This window comes from Hypanus sabinus, chromosome X1 (genome assembly GCF_030144855.1).
Source record: "Hypanus sabinus isolate sHypSab1 chromosome X1, sHypSab1.hap1, whole genome shotgun sequence".
Classification (NCBI taxonomy): domain Eukaryota; kingdom Metazoa; phylum Chordata; class Chondrichthyes; order Myliobatiformes; family Dasyatidae; genus Hypanus; species Hypanus sabinus.
This window is the reverse complement of record NC_082738.1, coordinates 28,846,566-28,869,327: the sequence shown is the minus strand read 5'-3', so window position 1 is coordinate 28,869,327 and position 22,762 is coordinate 28,846,566. Positions and strand designations below refer to the sequence as shown.

The 22,762-nt window shown below is 42.0% G+C and overlaps 1 protein-coding gene across 5 annotated transcripts in view; it reads left to right on the top strand.

The window, feature by feature from the left end:
* The window catches only part of LOC132384731 (zinc finger protein 148-like), a 108,339-nt gene that overhangs the window by 14,402 nt on the left and 71,175 nt on the right, over positions 1–22,762 (top strand). For 4 of the 5 annotated variants that reach the window (XM_059956146.1, XM_059956147.1, XM_059956149.1 and 1 more), the window contains exon 3: positions 19,413–19,634. The exons of the other annotated variant lie outside the window; for it this stretch is intronic. In XM_059956146.1, coding sequence (XP_059812129.1) covers positions 19,413–19,634 — 222 coding nt within the window. The remainder of the gene's footprint in view (positions 1–19,412; positions 19,635–22,762) is intronic. 5 annotated transcript variants of the gene reach the window in all.

Genomic DNA, 22,762 nt, shown 5'->3' with positions numbered 1-22,762 from the left:
GTAAGGAACCCTTAGGAGGTGATAATCGTAATAAGATAGAATTCACCCTGCAATTAGAGAGAGAGAAGCTGAAGACAGATGAATCAGTATTTCAGTGTAGTAAAGGGAATTACAGAGGCACGAGAGAAGAGCTGAGGAGCAGGCCAAAGTTAATTGGAAATTGGGACATTAGCAGGAATGACAGCAGAGCAGCAATGGCTGGCGTTTCTGGGAGCAATTCGGAAGGTGCAGGATAAATACATCTCTCAGGATTGGGAAGATTTAAAAACACCCAAAAGGCAAATAAGAAAGTGATAAAGAGTGAAAAGATGAAATATGAGCTAGCCAATAATATCAGAGAGGATACCAGAAGTTTTTTGATGTAAAAGGAGTAAAAGTTAGGGGAGAGTAGATATCACACTGCTAGAAAATATCTCTCAGGTAAAAATGGAGGACAAGGAAATGACGGACGAACTGAATAAGTATGTTGCATCAATTTTCACTGTGGAAGACACTAGCTGTATGCCAGTTGTTCAAGAGTGTCGGGGCAGAAGTGAACACAGTTGCTATTCCTAAGGAGAAGTTGCTTGGGAAGCTGAAAGGTCTGAAGGTAGGTAAGTCACCTGGGCCAGATGGACTACATCCCAAGGTTCTGAAAGAGGTAGCTGAAGAGATTGTGGAGACATTAGTAATGACCTTTCAAGATTCATTAGATTCTGAAATGGTTCTGGAAGACTAGAAAATTGCAAATGTCACTCCACTCTTCAAGAACGGAAGAGGACAGAAGGAAGGAAATTATAGGCTAGTTAGCCTGACTTCACTGGTTGAGAAGATGTTGGAGTCCAGGCAGTTGTGGAGCCCAGGTCATTGAGTAATTCTTCAATGTCTTATGGTCTAATTACAAACTGCAGTCAGAAGGTTGAGAGTAGGATCAGTATATAGTAAAGCCTTATCAGTTTATTTCTTTTCCAGTGACTTCCATGCTGGTGAGAAAGTTACGACAATGACAATTAGGTTAAAAAAAAGTGAACGCTAAATCTCTTCATGTACTCAATTGAATAGGACGTTTGACTGAATTGGATGGAAGTGAAATTATAGGCAGTGGGGGTAAGAGGTAGCAGTGCGTGGCTGGAACACTATCAGAATGAAGGCTGCGATGATGTGATGAAATCTGTGATGATTTGGGAGATGGGAGCTTGGTGTTCATAGCATCAGTGGGGGGGGGGGGATGTTGTGAGGGGGACCGCGGTTGGTGAAAACCCAGCGGGGTTTGGAGCTGGCTCAGGCATAGAATCAGAAGAGGGTGATGGGAGGGAGGTGCGAACTCATCAGGTTTATCACCTTCACTACAAACTTCAAACCTCAAACCCACCCTCATTTCTGACACCTCTATCCCTTTTCTGCATCTTCATTTCAGCAGGCAAACGTATCCACTGACATTCATGTCAACCTAGACTTCCAGTCCTTACGAATCATCCTTTTAGTGAGTCAACCATCCTTTTTACTCAGTTTCTTCATTCTCCTGCATCTGTTCTCATGGTGAAGCTCTCTGTATTCTACTTAAGGAAATCCAGCTTCCCTTCTGCTGTGATTGATAGAGCTTCACTTGCATTTCATGCATTTCTGCTCTCACTACTCCCATCCGGACAGCACAGAAGTAGAGTTCACTTGGTCCTCTATTCTTCACCCTACCAGCCTTCACATTCAGCACGTTATCCTTTGCCATTCCCACCAGATGCACAGTGATTTCACCACCAGTCACATGTTCTCATCTCCTGGCAGGATATAGGAGGTATAACACCTGTCCCTACACCTTCTCCATCATCCAGGGATTTAAACAGCCTTTCTGGGTTAGGCAAAGATTCCTTTGCACCTCCTCCAACCTGATCTACTGCATTCGTTGCTGTAAATGTGGTCTTCTCTACATCGGTGAGACCAGATGTGAACTTGGCAACTGTTTTGGGGAATATATCTGCACTTTGTCCATAATGACCAGACCTCCTGGTTGCGCATGCCATTGTTTTACTCCCCTCCACACCTGGTTCCATCTGCATGTCACTAACTACTGGGTCTCCTATCCTCTTCCTCCACTGGTTCCATCTGCCCCTCACCCCCTCTTATCTGGTTCTATTCATCACCCTCTTCACTTATCTGATTCCAGCATCAGTAGCCTCTTGTTTCTACTTATCACCTTCTAGCCTTGTCACTACCTTCACCTCCACCTCCCCTTCCTCTCCTGCTCACCTCCCAAGTTGGCTTTGTCTGCCTCCTTTTTTCTTTCTTCTTATCTGTATGTACCAGCTACAAGTTATACTGCAGAAGCTTGTCACATTTTTTTTCAACAGCACCTCCTAAAACCGCTGATAAGAGGACAAGCGTATTGGAAACAACATGACTTGTGTGCAGACTGTTGTGCAATAAATGTCTCATCCTTTATCAGTAGGTCAAAATTCTGGAGCTTTTAACTTAACAGCATTGCTGACATTGTTATTACAATTAAGAATTGGCATTATGGGCTGGTCTTAGCAACAATAATCACTGCCTGGAAATATTTTGGGGTGAATTATGGCTGGCAGTGACCTGTATATCTAAAGGCAACTGTTAGACTTCAGTTGCTTCCACTTGAGTTAACTAAACATACTGAGCAAAAACTGTTGACTTATCTGTAGTTTAATTCTGTTATTGGACTCCCATGTGAAGGTCCATCTTGCAAATATTTAGAAACAGAGGTCCCTTTCTTTTATATGTGGATTTCTGGCCTGGAGATCAGGATTATAGTAAATTATTTATTTGTACATATAATTATATTAGACATAATGACCAGAGCAGGCTATTTGGCTCACCTGGTCTTTGCCGGTGGTTAAGCCCCATTCAAGTCTCTTCCTGTCAAAATCTGGCAGCGTAGCTCTTGTTCCCTTATCCTCATACTCTTGTCCAGCCCCCCCTTATACTTGTTGTTCTACTACCTCTGTAGGAATCACGTTCTCACTGCCCTTTGTGTAAGGAAGTTTCTGAATTCACTTTTAATATCTTAGTGACTACCTTAGTTATGCTCTTCACCACAATTAGCAATAGCCGCTCCATCAAAACCTTTTAGCATCTTAAAGATCTCTATAGGACACTCTCTCATCTTCCTCCATATGTAGAGTGAATCAGCCTGACAGTCTGATCATTGTTTTCTGACACGGTAAGAATGGGGGCACTACGGTACTGTAGTGGTTGGCGTGACACTATTACAGCACGGGCATTGGAGTTCAGAGTTCAATTCTGGCGCCGTCTCTAAGAAGTTTGTATATTCTCCCTATGACCGCATAGGTTTTCTCCGGGTGCTCCAGTTTCCTCCCACAGTCCAAAGACAGACTGTTTAGTAGGTCATTATAAATTGTCTTGTAATTAGTCCAGTGTTAAACAGGTGGGTTGCTGGGGATACATGGCCCGTTGGACCGGGAGAGCTTGTTCCATGTCGTATCTCCAAATAAAAAAAAATACCCTTGCATTGCTGGTGTTGTCTTTGTAAATCTGATCCATTACCTCTATATTGAGTGGCAGTATTTCAGGTCAGCCCTCAGCCTCCTCTGTTGCTATCCAATCACTCCTTGTAACTGAAATCCTTCAATATGGGCAGCATCTCAGTGAATCTCATCTGCATGCTCTCCAGTGCAATTCCATCTTACTTTCCATGGCACCACTGATCTTTATGTTGTCTGTAAGTTCTAACCTTTTGGACCACCAGGTCTTGCATATGAGGTGAGATTAAGTAGATTTAGCCACCATAAGTGGAGTTGTGAAGAATGAGGTGACCTCATTGAAACTTTGGATAGGGTAAATACAGTGAGGATGTTTCCTGTGATGATGTAGTTTCAAATTAGGGGCCCAAGTCTCAAAATATAGGGCAAGCCATTTAGGACATCAGGAAGAAATTTCTTGACTCAGAAGGTGTTGGATGTTTCCATAGAACATAGAACAGTATAGCACAGTTTTAATTTTAAATTAAACAATTTAAAACAGGCTCTTTGGCTATGATTTTGTGCTGACCTTTAACCTAACTTCCCTCCCACATAACTCTCCTTTTATCATCCATGTACCTACCTATCTATAGAACATAGAACACTACAGCACAATACAACTTTCTCTTCAAGAGGGCTGTGGAGGCTGTCATTTAGTTCATTTATACTTTCTTTTTGCACAATTTATTTATTTTTTTATATATTACTGTACTTTAGAGTGATTTTTATGTATTACAATGTACTGCTGTGACAAAACAACAAATTTTACAACATATGTCAGTGATAACAAAACTGATTCTGATTTTAATTCTGTCTATGAAGTTTGCATGTTTTCTCTGTGCCCGCATGGATTTCCTCCTACATCCCAAAGATGTGCAGTTTGGTAGGTTAGTTAGCTGTTGTATGAGAATGTGGGGAATAAAAAATGGGTTAGACTAGAATTGGGAAGAACACTGGGCCAATTGGCTGGTTTCCCTGCTGACCCTTTCACCTATCACCTTCCAGCTAGCCTCTTTCCCCTCTCCCCCACCTTTTAATTCAGACATCTTCCCCTTCCCTCTCAGTCCTGAAGAAGGGTCTTGGCCCAAAATGTCGACTGTTTACTCTTTTTTTTTCCATGGATGCTACCTGACCTGCTGGGTTCCTCCAGCATTTTGTGTGTGTCCCTTTCTATGTTTCTATGGCTAGAGTGAAATGTGTTACATGTGATTTGACCCTCAAAAGTAATTTGGATTACCAGTCTGTTCCTCCTTACCAAGGAAAAGGTTGTGCATTATTGAGGTAGATGGAGGGAAACTTCCACTTGCTGGAAAACTCCATATCAAGGGTGCATAACTAGATGTTCAAGGGTAATGTGTTGGCCAACACTTTTTGTTTAAGTATAAACATTAAGGAACTCCCTCAAAATTCTGTTGAGCTTGAGGACTAACGGTCAGAACTAAGGCTACATTTTCTACAATACGACAACAAAAAAAAAACCCCAAGAACGAGATAGGAAATTAATACAGTGCAAGATAAACATACAATGATAATATAGTTCACAATAATAATTGAAAAAACACCCAAATTAAAGTCGTGTAAAGTTAGTGTTCTTCCCCCCCCCACCCCTGCAAAGAAAAAAAAAGAACTAAGGCTACTTACAAATTTTATTTGTTGAGTAAGAGGTATAGTACCAAAGCAGATATTTGAAGTAGGGTTTGATGAGCTACAGTCAAAATAAGCTTTGGAACAAACTGTAGGATCTGAATGGCTCACTCATCTTGTGTACCTAAGATACTTGGTTCTGTGTTTTCAGTAGTTCAATAATTAATTCTTCACCATTTCATGGGGACTGGAATATGTTATGTTTCTTGAGAAGCTGATTCCGATATGCTGCTTTTTCACCTTACACTCAATCAAAAAAGTGTTTTTGGGGAGTGAGTTACTAGTGACCCTCAAAATGTCTGCACTCTGCAGTTCTCTGAACTTGAGACTTGTGTTTCTTAGGCATTGGAAAATTTTGTTAAGAACAACAAAATTGCTAGATGAGTAAAGGTTTAGTTCCATCAGACCAGGTGATCAATGGTCCTGGTTGACTCAGGAATCAAAATACTTAATTTCCATTCTCTTCAGCAGACCCAGGAAACACCCAATGGTGGAGAGGTTTGTGACCCACACATATAAGGCCTCAAGATGGAAAAATTAACTTTTAAAAACTATTGTACCTGACTGTCTGTCTTAGTATTCTTTGTGTTTAGACTTCTGGATCTTTTTTGACTTCTACTGTTCCAAGTCTGTCACCATTCAAAATACTTATTCCTATCCTTTCATCCAAAATGTTCCATATTAACGTACCTGTGTTGAAATCTGTTATCTACAGTTCTTATTCACTTAATCACTTAATGTATCAAAGTTCTTTCTAATTTTGTGCACATTTCTACAATAGTCATTGCGTCAACAATACTTACCTTATTATAGGTCACTATTGTGGCATTTAAGTTATTGTTATAGGTTGAGGTACTGCACAGACCCATATGGGATTTGAATTCAAGAAAGTATCTATTATCTCTCTTTTGTTTTCTGTTGCCTAACTGAGCCTTGATTAAACTGGAGAAGAGACTTTGAATATTTTTAGAGCAGAGTTAGATCAATTTTTGATGAGCAAAGGGTAAAAGGTTATCTCAGAAGTTAATGTTACACTTAGATCAATCATGATCTTAAGCTGGACAGGCTTCATGTGCTGAGTGCCTACTCTTGCTCATAATATGTATGTTCATATGATAACTGGATCTGTAGATATCCATATGGTCAGCTTATTTTTTTACCTCTTCAAAATAATCAGATGAGTACATTATATATTGTCACTTTTCACTATGTCTTTCCTGGTAAGAACACATAACTTATGTAAATCACCCCTCGTACACCAGTCTCTTCAACCTCTGTCATTCTGGTTGCTCTTGTTAATAGTTATGTTATCAAAGTCTTTTGATGACCAAAACAGTTTACATTATCCTAAGTATGCTCACACCAATGATTTAAGAAATTACAGATTTATTTCCTTTTTTTTGGATCCTTACTGGTCTATTACTGGTTATATTTTATTAGGAGTTTGAAAAGATTTGGTATGTCAACAAATACACCCAAAAACTTCTATAGTTGTACTGTGGACAGCATTCTGACAGGCTGTGTCACTGTCTGGTATGGAGGGGCTACTGCACAGGACTGAAAGAAGCTGCAGAAGGTTGTAAATCTAGTCAGCTACATCTTGGGTACAAAGTACCCAGGACATCTTTAGGGAGCGGTGTCTCAGAAAGGCAGCGTCCATTATTAAAGACCTCCAACACCCAGGGCATGCCATTTTCTAACTGTTACCATCATGTAGGACATAGGTGTCAAACTCAAGGCCTGCGGGCCATATCCGGCCCGGCTTACAATTATATCCGGCCCGCGAGATCATTTTAGATAGATCTATTATTTTAATTATTAATGGCCCGGCGATATGAAGCCTATGATTGTAAGTTAATACCAATCATAAAAATAATGCTTGCTCAGCAGTCTTCTTCATAAAAAACAGAATTTGTGAAGTGAAACACTTTGTAGTTATAGCAGAGACTGAGGCACATGAGAGCAGGCTGAAAAAACAGAGGCAATGAAAGCTGCGTTCACACGCGCCCGACTGATCCGGCTCGCATGAAGCTGCATTTTGCCCAATCCGGCCCGTGACCTAAAATGAGTTTGACACCCCTGATGTAGGAGGTACAGAAGCCTGAAGGCACACACTCAGTGATTCAGGGACAGCTTCTTCCCTTCTGCCATCCGATTCCTAAATGGACATTGAATCTTTGGATGCTACTTAACATTTTTTTAAATGTACAATATTTCTGTTTTTGCATGTTTTTTAATATATTCAATATATGTAATTGATTTACTTGTTTATTGATTATTATTATTTTATTTTACTTATTTTTTCTTTGCTAGATTATGTATTGCATTGAACTGCTGCTGCTAAGTTAACAAATTTCATGTCACATGCTGGCGATAATAAACCTGATTCTGATTCTTGATCCATCACGGAATATGAATCACTTTATTCCTCGCCATTGAGTAATGTTACAGTAGCTTCATGTTTTTTCACATCAGGATCCCCAGCTCTCTGCCTGTAGCCAATAGGGGAGTCGGGGGTTAAGAGGACAGACTGGAAAGTCGAGTTGAGGCCAAAGTCGGATTAGTCCTGACCTTAATGCATGGTAGAGCAGGTAAGAGAGGTTGTTTGGTCAATTCCTGTCCGTGAATTAAATTTTCTTAAGTGATTACTGATAGAAAATTTGGAAAAGAATAGAAGAATCAAGATGAGAGCAAGATGGAAATTTACAATTTGACGAAATGTTCTCGTTCAAAGTGAAAGAGCAAGTGATGCTAAAATAGTCAATAGTACAGCACAAAAAGTAGTGAGGGAGGGGACTCAAGTTGAACTAAAATAAGAATATTACAAAATTCACAAAGGGTGTGTTCTTTGTGTATTCTGATGTCCTTGGCTTGAGGCACTGGCAGAGACACCTGGCATGAGTCTTTTCTACAATTCAAACTCTGCACTTGAATAATGGTTGACTCACCTGCCAATATATGCAGTAAAGTCTGTGTACAACTGGTGAGAATGGAATATGACAGATCAGCATGACAGTATGATTTGGGCAATTCCTCCATTGGCTATAGAATAGTGAAAGCAAGACCTCAGTTTCACCCTTGAAAAGGATCTCTATATTAAATAGCTAAATAGTTCAAGAGCAATTAATTCATAAAAATTAATAAAAAGTCTGATTGATTAGCAGCTCCTGTTCTCATGAGGAAGGATTTTTAACCATTCCCAGAGAAATCATTCACAATCATCGAAGCCCTTCAAATGGAAGCATTATGATTAATGTTTCTACATTGACACATGAGCTACTTGGAGCATAGCAGGAAGACTTAGTCACGGACTTTTTTCAACATCATAGCAGATGTAGCAGCTGTCATAGCTTGATATCCACCATATTATAGAACATTGAGTACTGAGGGATCTCTTTGTGCCAATCCTCATCATAGCAATTCAATGTGGTTGCATTGCCCCCTCTGATGTTTCAGCAGTCCTGAACAACCGTCCTGAACAAACCAGGTGGCCAAAAATACAAAAAATACAGATTATGAAAATTGCAAACCACTGAATTTCTTCAGATCTGTGCTGTCTAATATCCTATTATAGGGCAGTCTCAAGAACATGGCAGTAGCCGTGTTGTTTGACATATTTGCACTGACAAGTGTGACAGTCAAGAAGGCCGTCCATTTGATTTAAACATTGTATTTCCCTGTTGTCATGCTACTTGACAGTAGTTTCACAGCATTCATGAATATAGAGTGTAAGAGGGGTTACTGTGAAAACAGTGTAATGTGAGTATCTTCACATAGCCGTCACAAATTAATGACAATCTGTGCTACTGGCTATAATTAGCAGAGTTTGTGCAAAAAATGATACTATCAATAGGCTGCAGTCTGCAGGCAATAACCCCACCGTTATACAACCCAGATTATTGTGAGTGACAATCATGGGAGAGCACTGCCCACAGAGTAATCGTGCAATGCACAGGGTTGACAGTTTCATTGGAATTACATTTCATGTTACCTTTAAGATTAGTAGAGGAGGTCAGTTGTCACCAAATTCATAATTGAGCCTGTAATCATTCAAACAGTTCTGTGCACTTGAGCATGGCAGACTCCAAAGTTCCCACAAAACTCCTATGGGAGGCTCATTTGCCTTTGATCTGATTTACCTCCTTGCAACTCCACTCGTGCTGGAAAGTGAAAGTGGGTCTTCTTCAAGGCCTGGTCATTGCTGATGGCATCACTGCCAAGATGCCTTAAATCTCTGGTCCTCTGTGGTGTTAATGTCCACATGTGACTCTCCATTGAATTCTCACTGCTGGTGCAAATACTAGGGAAGGCCATGCAGTTTGATCTCCCCCAGTTTAGAGGGCAACTAAACTGCCCTCTTCACAGGGATGACACACCAGGAAGCATTAAAAAGTCATTAAAAAACTGGTATAGATGCAGAAAATATTTGCTAACATGCATGTGTTCAGTTCTGGTCACCTCATTATAGGAAGGATTGGAAGCATTAGAGAAGGGTACAGAGGAAATTTCCCAGGATGCTGCCTGGATTAGAGAGCATGTCTTATGCTGAGCAAGCACATGGGAAGGGTGGATAGGACAAAAGAGATATCTCTGACAGGATGAGACCAGAGCTGCATGAGGATAAACTGTTAAGGCATTTGATAAGGTATCCCATGCAAGGCTTATTGAGAAAGTAAGGAGGCATGGGATCCAAGGGGACATTGCTTTGTGGATCCAGAACTGGCTTGCCCACAGAAGGCAAAAAGTGGCTGTAGATGGGTCATATTCTGCATGGAGGTCCGTCATCAGTGGTGTGCCTCAGGGATCTGTTCTGGGACCCGTTCTCTTCGTGATTTTTATAAATGATCTGGATGAGGAAGTGTAGGGATGGGTTAGTAAATTTGCTGATGACACAAAGGTTGAGGGTGTTGTGGATAGTGTGGAGGGCTGTCAGAGGTTACAGTGGGACATTGATAGGATGCAAAACTGGGCTGAGAAGTGACAGATGGCGTTCAACCCAGATAAGTGTGAGGTAGATCAAATATAATGGCAGAATATAGTATTAATGGTAAGACTTGGCAGTGTGCAGGATCAGAGGGATCTTGGGGTCAGAGTCCATAGGACACTAAAAGCTGCTATGCAGGTTGACTGTCATGGTTTAGAAGGCATACAGTGCATTGGCCTTCATAATTCGTGGGCTTGAGTTTAAGAGCGGAGAGGTAATGTTACAGCTACATAGGACTCTGGTCAGACCCCATTTGGAGTACTGTGCTCAGTTCTGGTTGCCTCACTATAGGAAAGGTGCAAAGGAGATTTACAAGGATGTTGCCTGGATTGGGGAGCATGCCCTATGAGAATAGGTTGAGTGAACTCAGCCTTTTCTCCTTGGGGCAACGGAGGATGAAAGTTGACCTGATAGAGGTGTAAAAGATAATGAGAGACATTGTTAGTGTGGATAGTCAGAGGCCTTTTCCCAGAGCTGAAATGGTTGCCACAAGAGGACACAGGTTTAAGGTACTTGGAAGTAGGTACAGAGGAGATGTCAGGGGTAGGTTTTTTACTCAGAGAATGGTGAGTGAGTGGAATGTGGTGTCGGTGATGGTGGTGGAGGTTGATACGATAGAGTCGTTTAAGAGACTCCTGGATAGGCACATGGAGCTTAGAAAAATAGAGGGCTGGGGTAACCCTTGGTAATTGCTAAAGTAAGTACGTGTTCGGCACAACATCATGGACTGAAGGGCCTGTATTGTGCTGTAGGTTTTCTATGTTTCTATGTTCTAAAAAAATGTAAAAGCTGCAAAGTGAGGGCAGTTAGAGAGAGAAAGCATGAACAAGGAATATTTAAAAGCTGTGAAACACAGAGCTGTAGAAGATGCCCAGTAGGCCAGCCCATGCTGGTGAAGAGTGCCAATATTATAAATGTATGACTTCTAGTCGAATGGGCCAATTCTGATATAAATAGAAAAAGCAGTTTACCTGATATTATTGAATTCAGTATTACGTCCACAAGGCTGCAATGTGCCAAGAAGATGAGGTGTTGTTCCTTAAGCTTGTTTAACAGTATAGGAGGCCGTAAACTGACTGGTGAGAGTCCTTCGATTCCCTTGATACCTAAAATTCTATCAATCATCGATTAGTTCTGGATTACATGGGTAAGATTTCAATGGGGGTAGGCTGAATTAGGGACAAAAGTAGTGGTAAATATTGCTGAGGGGTATGTAAGTAAACCTATCGAATGGACATAGAACCTCTTTTTGAGTTAAATAGGATACTAAGATTGCCAACAGCTTGTTCCCCCTGAGAGACGACAGTGGGAGGTGAAATTGACGGAAAGTTTAGAGGAAATTATACTAAGCCTGAAAGAAATGGTTTAGGTATTCTCGGTGCTTGGCTGGGAAAAAAATGTGACTCTTTCAGTTGGATGAAGTATGGCTAACCTGATACCCCAGAGGCTAACAGAGGGAGTCTGAAAAGTGAGAGAAATTCAGAACTGGTTGCTGCTGGCATGTGTTTGAGAGCTGACTCGCCCTGTGTAAATGATGCTACCAAGAAATAATGTGGAGGTGAAAAAGAGGAATGGACTAGGGATAGATCCGTGGGTGACTGAAAGTACTGGTGCAAAGTGCGAAGAGAAATTAGAAGTGCTCTAGTTGGACAAGTAAGAGTGGAACCAAACAAGTGCAATTTTGTTGAGCTGGAACATGGGGGGAAGGGGAAATTTTGTGGGGTAGTTTGCATGAACTACATCAAAGGCATCAGGCAGGTCAAGGAGGGAGAACAGATAATGGTCACTGTCACAGAGGTTGCTGTTTGTGCAATAACTGCAGTGGTCAGGGCAGAAACCTGATTGCTTCCAGTACTTCAGAGGTCTAGAGCAAGGGATTTTGTTTAGCATTGTTTAATGAATATATGGAAGAAATTTATAACTGATAATGACGAAAACTGCTTTATACTGAGAATTCTTCAGGCTGTGGAGTTTGCTTTTAGGATTTAGGCATTAAATGGATGAAAGATTGTGGGAACAGGTTGACTAAATATCATTGAGATCATTTGCTTCAATGGTAAGTGAAAATGTGGACAGATTGAACTTAAAACACTTTGCCTCTCAGTGAAATAGCTATGCTTGGTTCGGAAGATCAATAGACAACAAACTTTCAAAGAAAGTTGAGGAGTGAGCTTCTCTGAGAAGGAGGAGGAATGTCAGGAGATTCTGTGCCACCGATGCTAGCAAAAAAAAGCAAAGCTGACTTGATTAGATGGCCAGATACTCAAGGTTGAATTTAGTAGGTTTAAATGTGTCTGGGGAGAGTGGTGGCCAGAAAGAGGGTTGCATCACTGAGCAAGTTGAAAGGATAATGATATAATTGGGGTTGTTGTTGCATTTAGTAGGTTTAAATGTGTACACGTCAAAAGCAGGACAGAAATACAAGATTAGCTCTCTAAGTGTATGATCAAAATGAAGAAGTGACTGATGAAAGGAAAAGAAAGCATGCTTCATAAAGATAAAAGCTATTGGGTAACTGTTGGCAGTGAAACCAGATTGACAAATGCTGATTCCAGTTTATTTGGCTATGGTCCATCATTGGTTTATGGTTTCAAAACCCCACAATTTAGAAATGTTCATCTTTGTTTTGAACTCTGTCATTGTCTTGCCCTTTCTTATTTCTATATCCCACAGTAACAACTCCCTGAGGCCACTTCCCTCTTTCATTTCTGGTCTCTTGTGCATCTTGTCTTTAATCACTACACCACTGATGACCACACTTTGAGCTGCATGTTACCCAGGTTCTGGGATATGCACCCTAAACCTCTCCACCTCATTTGTTTTCTCCATTAATTTGATCCTTAAAAATCTAATTCTTTGAGTAAGCTTGTTCAAGTATCTAATTATGTGGCTCATTGTTCAATATTGTTTTGTAATGCTCTAGTGAAGTGGCTTGGGGTGTCTTACCAAATGAAAGTTGTGGTTGAGATGGTAGCAAAAACAAAAGTGATCTGATAAAATGCCCAAAGCTTGTCATTTGCATTTAACAAGTTTTTAATCTGAGAAAAAGAAAGTTCTTAAGTCACAAAAGTAGTTCAGGAGAACAAGATTAAATTAACCAAGAGTATGACTAGAATGCAGAAGTTATTGACAAAAGTTAAAAAAAAAACATATTTCCAACAAAGCCCCTTGAATAACTAGAAAACAAAGAAACCGGAATTGCAAGTGGTACAGATTACAGTTATCTGAGTAATCCGTTAAAGAACACAACATGCCTTAGCGATACAAGCTTTGTAAATTCATTTGGTGGTTTCATTTATCATATTTTGGAAGCAGTGAAGGAGTTTGGATCTTCACAAGATAAGGGAATAGAACCTTCTATTATTCAGTTTCTGTAATGTACAAAAAATATTCGTGTAAACTATACAAATTGCATCTGTTTCGAATGGACAGATTTATGTTTTGGGGAAAGGCCTGCAGAATGCACATATTCAGAATGCACAGCTGGGGTGGAAGTTCTATCCAACTGGAGAGAGAGAGAAACATATTCAGTTGATGGCTTGATTTCTGACACAGGCTGAGGGCTTTAAGTATGTTTTCAGATGAAATTTTAGAAAAGAGAAGATATTCTTAGTGGGTTAATTTCATTGTTATTTTGAAATACACTTTTAAAAATGTTATTTAAAATGTTATTTTGTATGTTATACATGTCATTTATATAGCAAAATAGCTTTTTTTGAGTGCTTTTATCATTTTTTCCCAAATGGTTTGTAAAATTTCTCACATTTCTCATTCTTTCACGATATAGAAGGAGGTCATTCAGCCTGTTGAGTCTATGTTGGCTCAAAGAGCAATTGCATCAATCCAATGCCCTCACTTATGTACTTACAACCTATTTTCTTCCATATACAGTTTGTGAATTCTTTGCAATTACTTGGTTTTCTGTATTAGTTACTCATAAAATGAGGTCTGATCTTCATCTAAGTCAAATAATAGAAAAACACAATCTGCCTCAACTAATAACACACAAACAATTGTACTTCTTATCAGTACTGAGTACAGCATTTAAACAATCACAGTCTAGGTTCAAAAAAGTATGTGAGTCTCTGGGGTAATGCCTTCTTCAAAAGCTATTTGGAGTCAGATGTTCCAATCAATGAGATAAGATTGTAAGAATGGGTTGTAGAGGTACCCTGCCCTATATAAAAAAAGACACAAGGTCAGATTACTGACAGAGCTTGCTCTTCTGAAGAAAGATCTGTTTATGTGTACCATGCCTCAATCAAAGCAACTTTAAGAGGACGTTTGAAGAATTGTAGAGATGCCTGAAGCTGGAAAAGGCTACAAAAGCATTTCTAAAGACCCGAGTGTTCATCAGTCCACAGTAAGAGAAATTGTCTACAAATGGAGGAAACACAGTTCTGTTGCTACTCCCTAAGAGTGGGCTTCCTGCACAAATCACATCAAGAGCATAACATGCAATGCTGTAGGAGGTGAAAAAGAATCCAAGGGTGACAGCAAAAAACCTGCAGAAATCTCTAGAACTTGATAAAGTCTCTGTTCATGTGTCCGCTGTAAGAAAAACACTGAACAAGAATGTTGTTCATGGAAGGACACCACAGAGGAAACCACTGCTCTCCAAAAAAACACAAAGCTGCACATCTCAAGTTTGCAAAAGACCACCTGGATGTTTTACAACGCTCTGGGACAATGTTTTGTGGACGGATGAGACAAAAGTTGAACTTTTTGGCAGAAATGCACACTGCTATGTTTAGAAGAAAAAAAGGCACTGAACACCAACACTAACATTTCATGTCAACTGTGAAGTATGGTGGAAGTAGCATCATGGCTTAGGGGTACCTTGCTGCCTCAGGGCCTGGACAGCTTGCAATTGTTGAGGGAACAATGAATTCAAAATTGTATCAAGACTTGTTACAGGAGAATGTCCATTTCATGTGTCCCTTGAGCTTGGCAATCAAGGTAATCTACCCTCGACCCGAACCGGCAGCTTATAAGCCCCTGGCTTTAGCCGTTCGGGGCGAGAGTGTTCAGAAGCCTTCGCAAGTCACCGCCACAACAAGCCAGAGTGATCCTGCCCACATCGGAGTACCAGCAATTTACCTTCTGTCACCAGGGTGGGTCCGGGCAAGGTCAATCTACCAGAGGTGAGTTGAAGGCGGAGTCCCGACTCGACGTTTATGCCCCTTGTCCGTGTCTATCCCTCGAAGAGTCCAGGCTCGGTGCCTGAGTGGAAGGTGGAGTCCTGGCTCGATGTTCATAACCATTGTCCGTGTCTACCCCTCGAAGAGTCCCGGCTCGGTGCCTGATCTGAAGGAGGAGACCTGGTTCAAGATTCCTTGTCCTGTGTTTTGGTGTCCACGTTTCTGGCTGCAGCGATCCATGGTATCCAAGTGTCTGGCGGCAGTGAATCAAGGTCCCAGTCCCCAAGTCCAAGGGCCGTGGCGGTCCATGCTCCCCCTGTCCGAGTCCAAGGTCCGCGGCGATCCAAGTCCATAGTCCCCTAGTCCGAGGTTCGTATTCCTCTTTGTCCTCGATTTCCCAATCTTCTGTGCAGCGAGTAATAAACACTATTTTATTGTACCTAAGAAAGACGTGTTTGTGTCCTGCGTGTGGGTCCTCTCCCAGCACCCTTGTCTCCACCTCGTGACAGAACACTCTTGCCAAACAAGGACCCAGCAGACACAAATAGTATTTTTTGTCCCGAACGCTCACGAGCCAGGGTTCCACACAGTTTTTAACTTAGAAATTCATGAAAGAGACTCAGAGTCTCAGTTACCCTTTTAGTAGGAATTAGGGCAAGGTTTTATCATTTGTTTTTTGCCCACTGGCCCAAGACCCCTCCCCCCCCCCACCCACCAGAGTGATTGATAATATGGGCGAACATGTTGGTCGCCTGGAGGCGACCATTAGGGAGGGGGTACTGTCATGGTCCGGATCGGTTCCCCTTTAAATTTAGTTAGGTTGCAATCCGGACCATTGATGCCTTGTTCCCTTCTAATTCCGTTTCACGCGTCCCTTGAGCTTGGCAGTCAAGGTAATCTACCCTCGACCCGAACCGGCAGCTTATAAGCCCCTGGCTTTAGCCGTTCGGGGCGCGAGTGTTAAGAAGCCTTCGCAAGTCACCGCCACGACAAGCCAGAGTGATCCAGCCCGCATCGGAGTACCAGCAATTTACCTTCAGTCACCAGAGTGGGTCCTGGCAAGGTCAGTCTACCAGGGGTGAGTTGAAGGCGGAGTCCCGGCTCGATGTTCATGCCCCTTGTCCTTGCCTACTCTTCGAAGAGTCCCGGCTCGGTGCCTGAGTTGAAGGCGGAGTCCTGACTCGACGTTCATGCCCCTTGTCCATGTTTACCCTTTGAAGAGTCCCGGCTCAGTGCCTGAGTTGAAGGAGGAGTTCCGGCTCGATGTCATGCCGAGTTGTCCGTGTCTGCCCCCCACCCCCCGAAGAAGAGTCCCGGCTCGGTGCCTGATCTGAAGGAGGAGTCCTGGTTCAAGATTCCTTGTCCTGTGTTTTGGTATCCACGATTCTGGCTGCAGCGATCCATGGTATCCAAGTGTCTGGCGGCAGTGAATCAAGGTCCCAGTCTCCAAGTTCAAGGTCCGTGGCTGTTCCTGCTCCCCTGTCCAAGTCCAAGGTCCACGGCTGTCCACGTTCCCCTGTCCAAGTCCAAGGTCCGCTGCTGTCCATGTTCCCCCGTCCGAGTCCAAGGTCCGCGGCTGTCCATGTTCCCCCGTCCGAGTCCAAGGTCCACGGCTGTCCATGTTCCCACTGTCCAAGTCCAAGATCCGCAGCTGTCCACGTTCCCCTGTCCAAGTCCAAGGTCCACGGCTGTCCATGTTCCCCCGTCCAAGTCCAAGGTCCACGGCTGTCCATGTTCCCCTGTCCAAGTCCAAGGTCCACGGCTGTCCATGCTCCCCCTGTCCAAGTCCAAGGTCCGCGGCTGTCCATGTTCTCACTGTCCAAGACCAAGGTCCGCTGCTGTCCATGTTCCCCCGTCCGAGTCCAAGGTCCGCTGCTGTCCATGTTCCCCCGTCCGAGTCCAAGGTCCACGTCTGTCCATGCTCCCCCTGTCCAAGTCCAAGGTCCACGGCTGTCCATGCTCCCCCTGTCCAAGTCCAAGGTCCGCGGCTGTCCATGTTCTCACTGTCCAAGACCAAGGGCCGCGGCTGTCCATGTTCCCCCCGTCCGAGTCCAAGGTCCGCTGCTGTCCATGTTCCCCCGTCCGAGTCCAAGGTCCACGGCTGTCCATGTTCCCCCTGTCCAAGTCCAAGGTCCGCTGCTGTCCATGTTCCCCCGTCCGAGTCCAAGGTCCACGGCTGTCCATGCTCCCCCTGTCCAAGTCCAAGGGCCGCGGCTGTCCATGTTCTCACTGTCCAAGACCAAGGGCCGCGGCTGTCCATGTTCCTACTGTCCAAGTCCAAGGTCCGCGGCTGTCCATGTTCCCACTGTCCGAGTCCAAGGTCCACGGCTGTCCATGTTCCCCCGTCCAAGGTCCGTGGCTGTCCAAGTCCCTAGTCCCCTAGTCCGAGGTTTGTGTTCCTCTTTGTCCTCCTTGATTTCCCGATCTTCTGTGTAGCGAGTAATAAACGCTATTTTATTGTACCTAAGAAAGACGTTTGTGTCCTGCGTGTGGGTCCTCTCCCAGCACCCTTGTCCACACCTCGTGACAGTCACCTGAAGCTTAATAGAAGTTGGATGATGCAGCAAGACGATGAGCCGAAAGATAAATCAACAACAGAATGGTTTAAAAGGAAGAAAATTTGTGCTTTGGAATAGCCAAGTTGGTGTCCAGACCATAACCCAATTGAGGTACTGTGGCATGACCTGAAGAGTGCTGTTCATGCAAGGTATCCCAGAAATATTGATGAACTGAAACAGCTTTGTATGGAGGAATGGTCTAAAATTCCTCCTTGCTGTTTTACAAGACTGATCAGCAGCTACAGGAAATGTTTGGTGGGGGTTATTGCTGCTAAAGGAGGTTCTACCGGTTATTAAATATAAGGGTTCACATACTTTTTCCAGTTTGGACTGTGATTAAGCGTGTGTTCAATAAAGACATGAAAAGTACAATTGTTTGTGTGTTATTAGTTTAGGCAGATTGAGAGAGCAGCACCACTATACTGATTAATAAAAACTGAACCAATCAATACTGAATGTTTGCTAGGTTTTTTTATGATTTTAATAACTATTTACACAGGTAAATATGTACATTGGAAGTGGGGAATGCAAGATTGTTTACATAGTTCTGCCAAGTCAAATTTATTAAGTCCGATTTACTACAATTTTAAAACCGCATCCTTGGGAAGTCTATGATTTTTTTTGTTAATTTTGAAGAATGGCATTTACTGTTTAGGGAAAAGTAGGTTCTGCTCTTTTATGCTCCTTTGTGGGTCTACTTGGCTTGCATAGGAGGAAACCAAAAACTGATACTGTCATGGAGAGTGCTTATAAATTCCACACGGATAGCACCAGAGGCCAGAATTGAATCTTAAATTGTTGGAGCTGCACAATTTAAAAAAACTGGCTTGATCAATACTAAGTGTTCATTAGGATATTAGGAAATGCTGAAAACATTCAGCAGGTTAGACAGCATCTGTGGAGAGAGAAAGAGTCAACACTTCAGATTGAAGACTTTTCATCAGCGATCAAGATTGAACAGTGTCCACATGGCCTGAATTGACAGGAACCTGGATGTTACGTCAAAATGTGCACCTAACCTGTTCCAAACACATAGAAGAGGTGGTTAATCAGTATCATGTTTTGAGTTTCAAAAATCTACATTTTATGAGTAAAGAAAGGATGTGGGAGGGCAGAAGTTCCAGATGATTTACTTAATGTTACCAGCAAATGGATAGTATGTTTAAAATGATTATGCTTATGGCAAGGGTCAGTTCAGGTTTTCAAGTCTGGAAACAGTTACGCACTTACCTTGTGTCTGGATTTAATTTCAAACCTGAGCAGACCTCTTTGCAAACTGGCCAGTTTACTGAGAAAACTTCCTTGTTTTTTGAATAATTTCATGGGATATTTTGCAACTACTTTCAAAAGCAGGTTAGCATCTTGTCTTAAAGTCTGCATTTTTGAGAGTGCAGCACACAGATTGCAGGCTGAGGTTGATGGAACCCACAGCTTTCTCACTTCGAGGCTGGAGTTACTGAATCATAAGTACCAGGGCCATAATAATTTTAATAAAATGGAGAGAAATGAGAGGGCTATGGAAGCAGCAATTATTGTTTCATTCTACCTTGTATCCATTTTCAACAAAGCTTGCCTTACACAATGTTTCTCTTCATTAAAGGAACTGGGGAAAACCACAGTTCTGGATGGAGTTGAACAGTTTGATGAAAAGCAGAGAGAGCAGGAAGATCTAGAAAAGCTGCAGGTAAATGAAAACCTACTGAAGCTCAGAGAGAACGAAGACATGTTGAAGCTCAGACAGCATGAAGAACTGATGAAGCTTAGGGAGCATGAAGATTTGCTGAAGAAACAGAAGAGTAAAAAAGTTGGTACTACCTCTAAAGTAAGTTTGCCACGATTTTCGTAAAAGATCGTGATTTGCAGTTTCCACAAGGAATACCGTTGGAAAATGCACTGAAAACTATGCTGATGTTGTTTGGTAATGTTATATCCAAATCTCTCCTCAAATCATTTGCATGTTGCCGAGCATAAAACCTTCCTTGAATAAATGCAATAAAACTTCATTAACGAGCATAGTGGAAAATTTGTTCCAGTATTTGGTGTTTTTGAAGAACCAGATCTGGGGTTTTAGTTTACTCTTTTTTTAAAACAGTTGCATTACCAGGGAAGATCAGTTGACTGAGTTTGAACTTATGTACGTTGAAATTAATATTATTTATGTGTTTCTCAACTTCCGTATGCTTGACATGTCTCTAGCCAGTACATGTGAATGACATTTTAGGAGACCAGTGGGATAGATTTGCTGACTGCTGCAGGGCTGCAGAATCTTCTGCCATGTGGGAACACAGTTTGCGGATGCTTTTCCATCTTGCAAAATGTTTGGGTTGTGAGCAGTTCACAGGGGCAAGACCCTGTCATAATCTGAGGAGGACCTGAGAAGCTATAGCATCCGGATGAGAAATAGATCTGAGTGAGGATTTCATTTCATTGCTGGCCGCGGCCAGTCAGGTTGTTAATATGAATTTGCGTAACTGCACATACTTGTCGACCTAGGATCCTGGTGTAATGTTTGAATGCCTGTCTGTAACAAGTGTTTCAGTTGGGAAAAACTTGTTCTGTGTGTGGATGATTGTGGTAAAGCGACATTTGAAATAAAGGTTTGAAGAACCTTTGCTCCATTGCAAAGTGGTGGCTTGTGCCCATAATGTGTTAAAATTTTGGAGGTCTGTGATTTATTACATTTCTACTATGTAGGTTGAGTTATTACCTGGACAGAAACTATGTTGGACACACCCAGTCCAAACTTGATCAAACGTGTATGAGATAAATATGTATTGAGGCCACCAGGTTTTCACAGTGATAGCAGAATTCTTTTTTACATTCAACTCTAGTTGCATTAATGTTGTCCTTAACTGGAGAGTTGAGACCTGCTAAGGGAGCATTTCTAGGGGCTAATCTTGCCCACTCTGTTGTCAGGGAGCCTGATGCATTTGATTCAATATGTTCCCTGTTGTTCATGCAAGCCCACCTTTGACAACTGACCCCTTTACAATTCCAATTTGCATGGATACCAGCCTGATTAACAATTCTGATGAAAGATCTTTGACTGGAAATGTTAACTCTTTCTCTCTCTCTACAGATGCTGCCTGACTTGCCAAGTATTTGCAGTATTTTTTTATTTTTATTTCAGATTTCCAGCCATCTGCAGTTTTTGTTTGGTTTTCAGTTAACTGACACCCTTGAGTTCTTCTGCATCTTTGCTGATGCTCAGTTCCTCAGTAGCCTTTGATCCCCTGGCAGCCTACATTCAAGAAAGGCTTGATCCTTATTATATGCAGTCTCTCTTCAATCCCTGAAATCTGTGGCATGCACTACTTTCTCATATGGAAGATTCCCTAAGGTTTTTGATCATGAGGTTTTCAGTGATTTATTTCAGAGGAAAAAAATCTAATGGGGAAAATTGTGTGTGTATGTGTGTCCGTGCACATATAAGTGAACTTTTACATATTTACATTTCCTGTTGCACATGGAACAATCTCAGTTTTAATGAATTACCAGTATATGGCATTCTCTCCTTTATCAGTGCACACTCAATTAGTATATTTTTCAGTTTTTTAATGTTTATCCCATATATTCCATTTTCCAATATATTTTTCATGTCTGAACCTTCAGAGTTTCTTTCAATGATATTTGAAGAAGGGTGATATTCTTTAGTTATTTCTCCAATTCCTTGTCATAACTTTGTCAGGGGATTGGTGAATACTGAATAAATTAGCCTTAAGGCAACATTTGTCAGCCATATGGTAGTACAAACCCCATTTCCAGAAAAGTTGGGATATTTTCCAAAATGCAATAAAAACAAAAATCTGAGATATGTTAATTCACGTGAACCTTTATTTAACTGACAAAAGTACAAAGAAAAGATTTTCAATAGTTTTACTGACCAACTTAATTGTATTTTATAAATATACACAAATTTAGAATTTGATGGCTGCAACACACTCAACAAAAGTTGGGACAGAGGCATGTTTATCATTGTGTTACATCACCTTTCCTTTTAATAACACTTTTTAATCGTTTTGGAACTGATGATACTAATTGTAGTAGATTTGCAATTGGAAATTTTGTCCATTCTTGCTTGATATAAGACTTCAGCTGCTCAACAGTCCGTGGTCACTGTTGTCTGATTCTCCTCTTCATGATGCGCCATACATTTTCAATAGGAGATAGATCTGGACTGGCAGCAGGCCAGTCAAGCACACGCACTCTGTGTCTACAAAGCCACGCTGTTGTAGCCCATGCAGAATGTGGTCTGGCATTGTCCTGCTGAAATAAGCATGGACGTCCCGGGAGGAGACGTTGCCTTGATGGCAACATATGTCTCTCTAAAATCCTAATATATGCCTTAGAGTCAATTGTACCTTCACATACATGCAACTCACCCATGCTGTGGGCACTGATGCACCCCCATGCCATCATAGATGTTGGCTTTTGCACCTTTCGCTGATAACAATCAGGATGGTCGTTTTCATCTTTGGCATGGAGAACTTGAGGCCCGTTTTTTCCAAAAACTAGCTGAAATGTGGACTCATCTGACCAGAGCACACAGTTCCACAGTCTTTCGGTCCATCTGAGATGAGCTCGGGCCCAGAGAACTCGCTGGTGTTCCTGCATAGAGTTGATGTATGGCTTCCTCCTTGTGTTATACAGTTTCAAGTTGCATTTCTGGATGCAGCGATGGACTGTGTTAAGTGACGATGGTTTTCCGAAGTACTCCCGAGCCCAGGTGGCTATAATTGTCACAGTAGCATGACGGTTTCTTAGGCAGTGCCGCCTGAGGGCTCGAAGATCACGTGCATTCCACAGTGGTTTCCGACCTTGTCCTTTACTCACTGAGATGTCTCTGAATTCTCTGAATCTTTTCACAATATTATGTACTGTAGATGTTGAAAGACCTAAATTCTCTGCAACCTTGCGTTGAGAAATGTTCCTTTTGAACTGACTAACAAT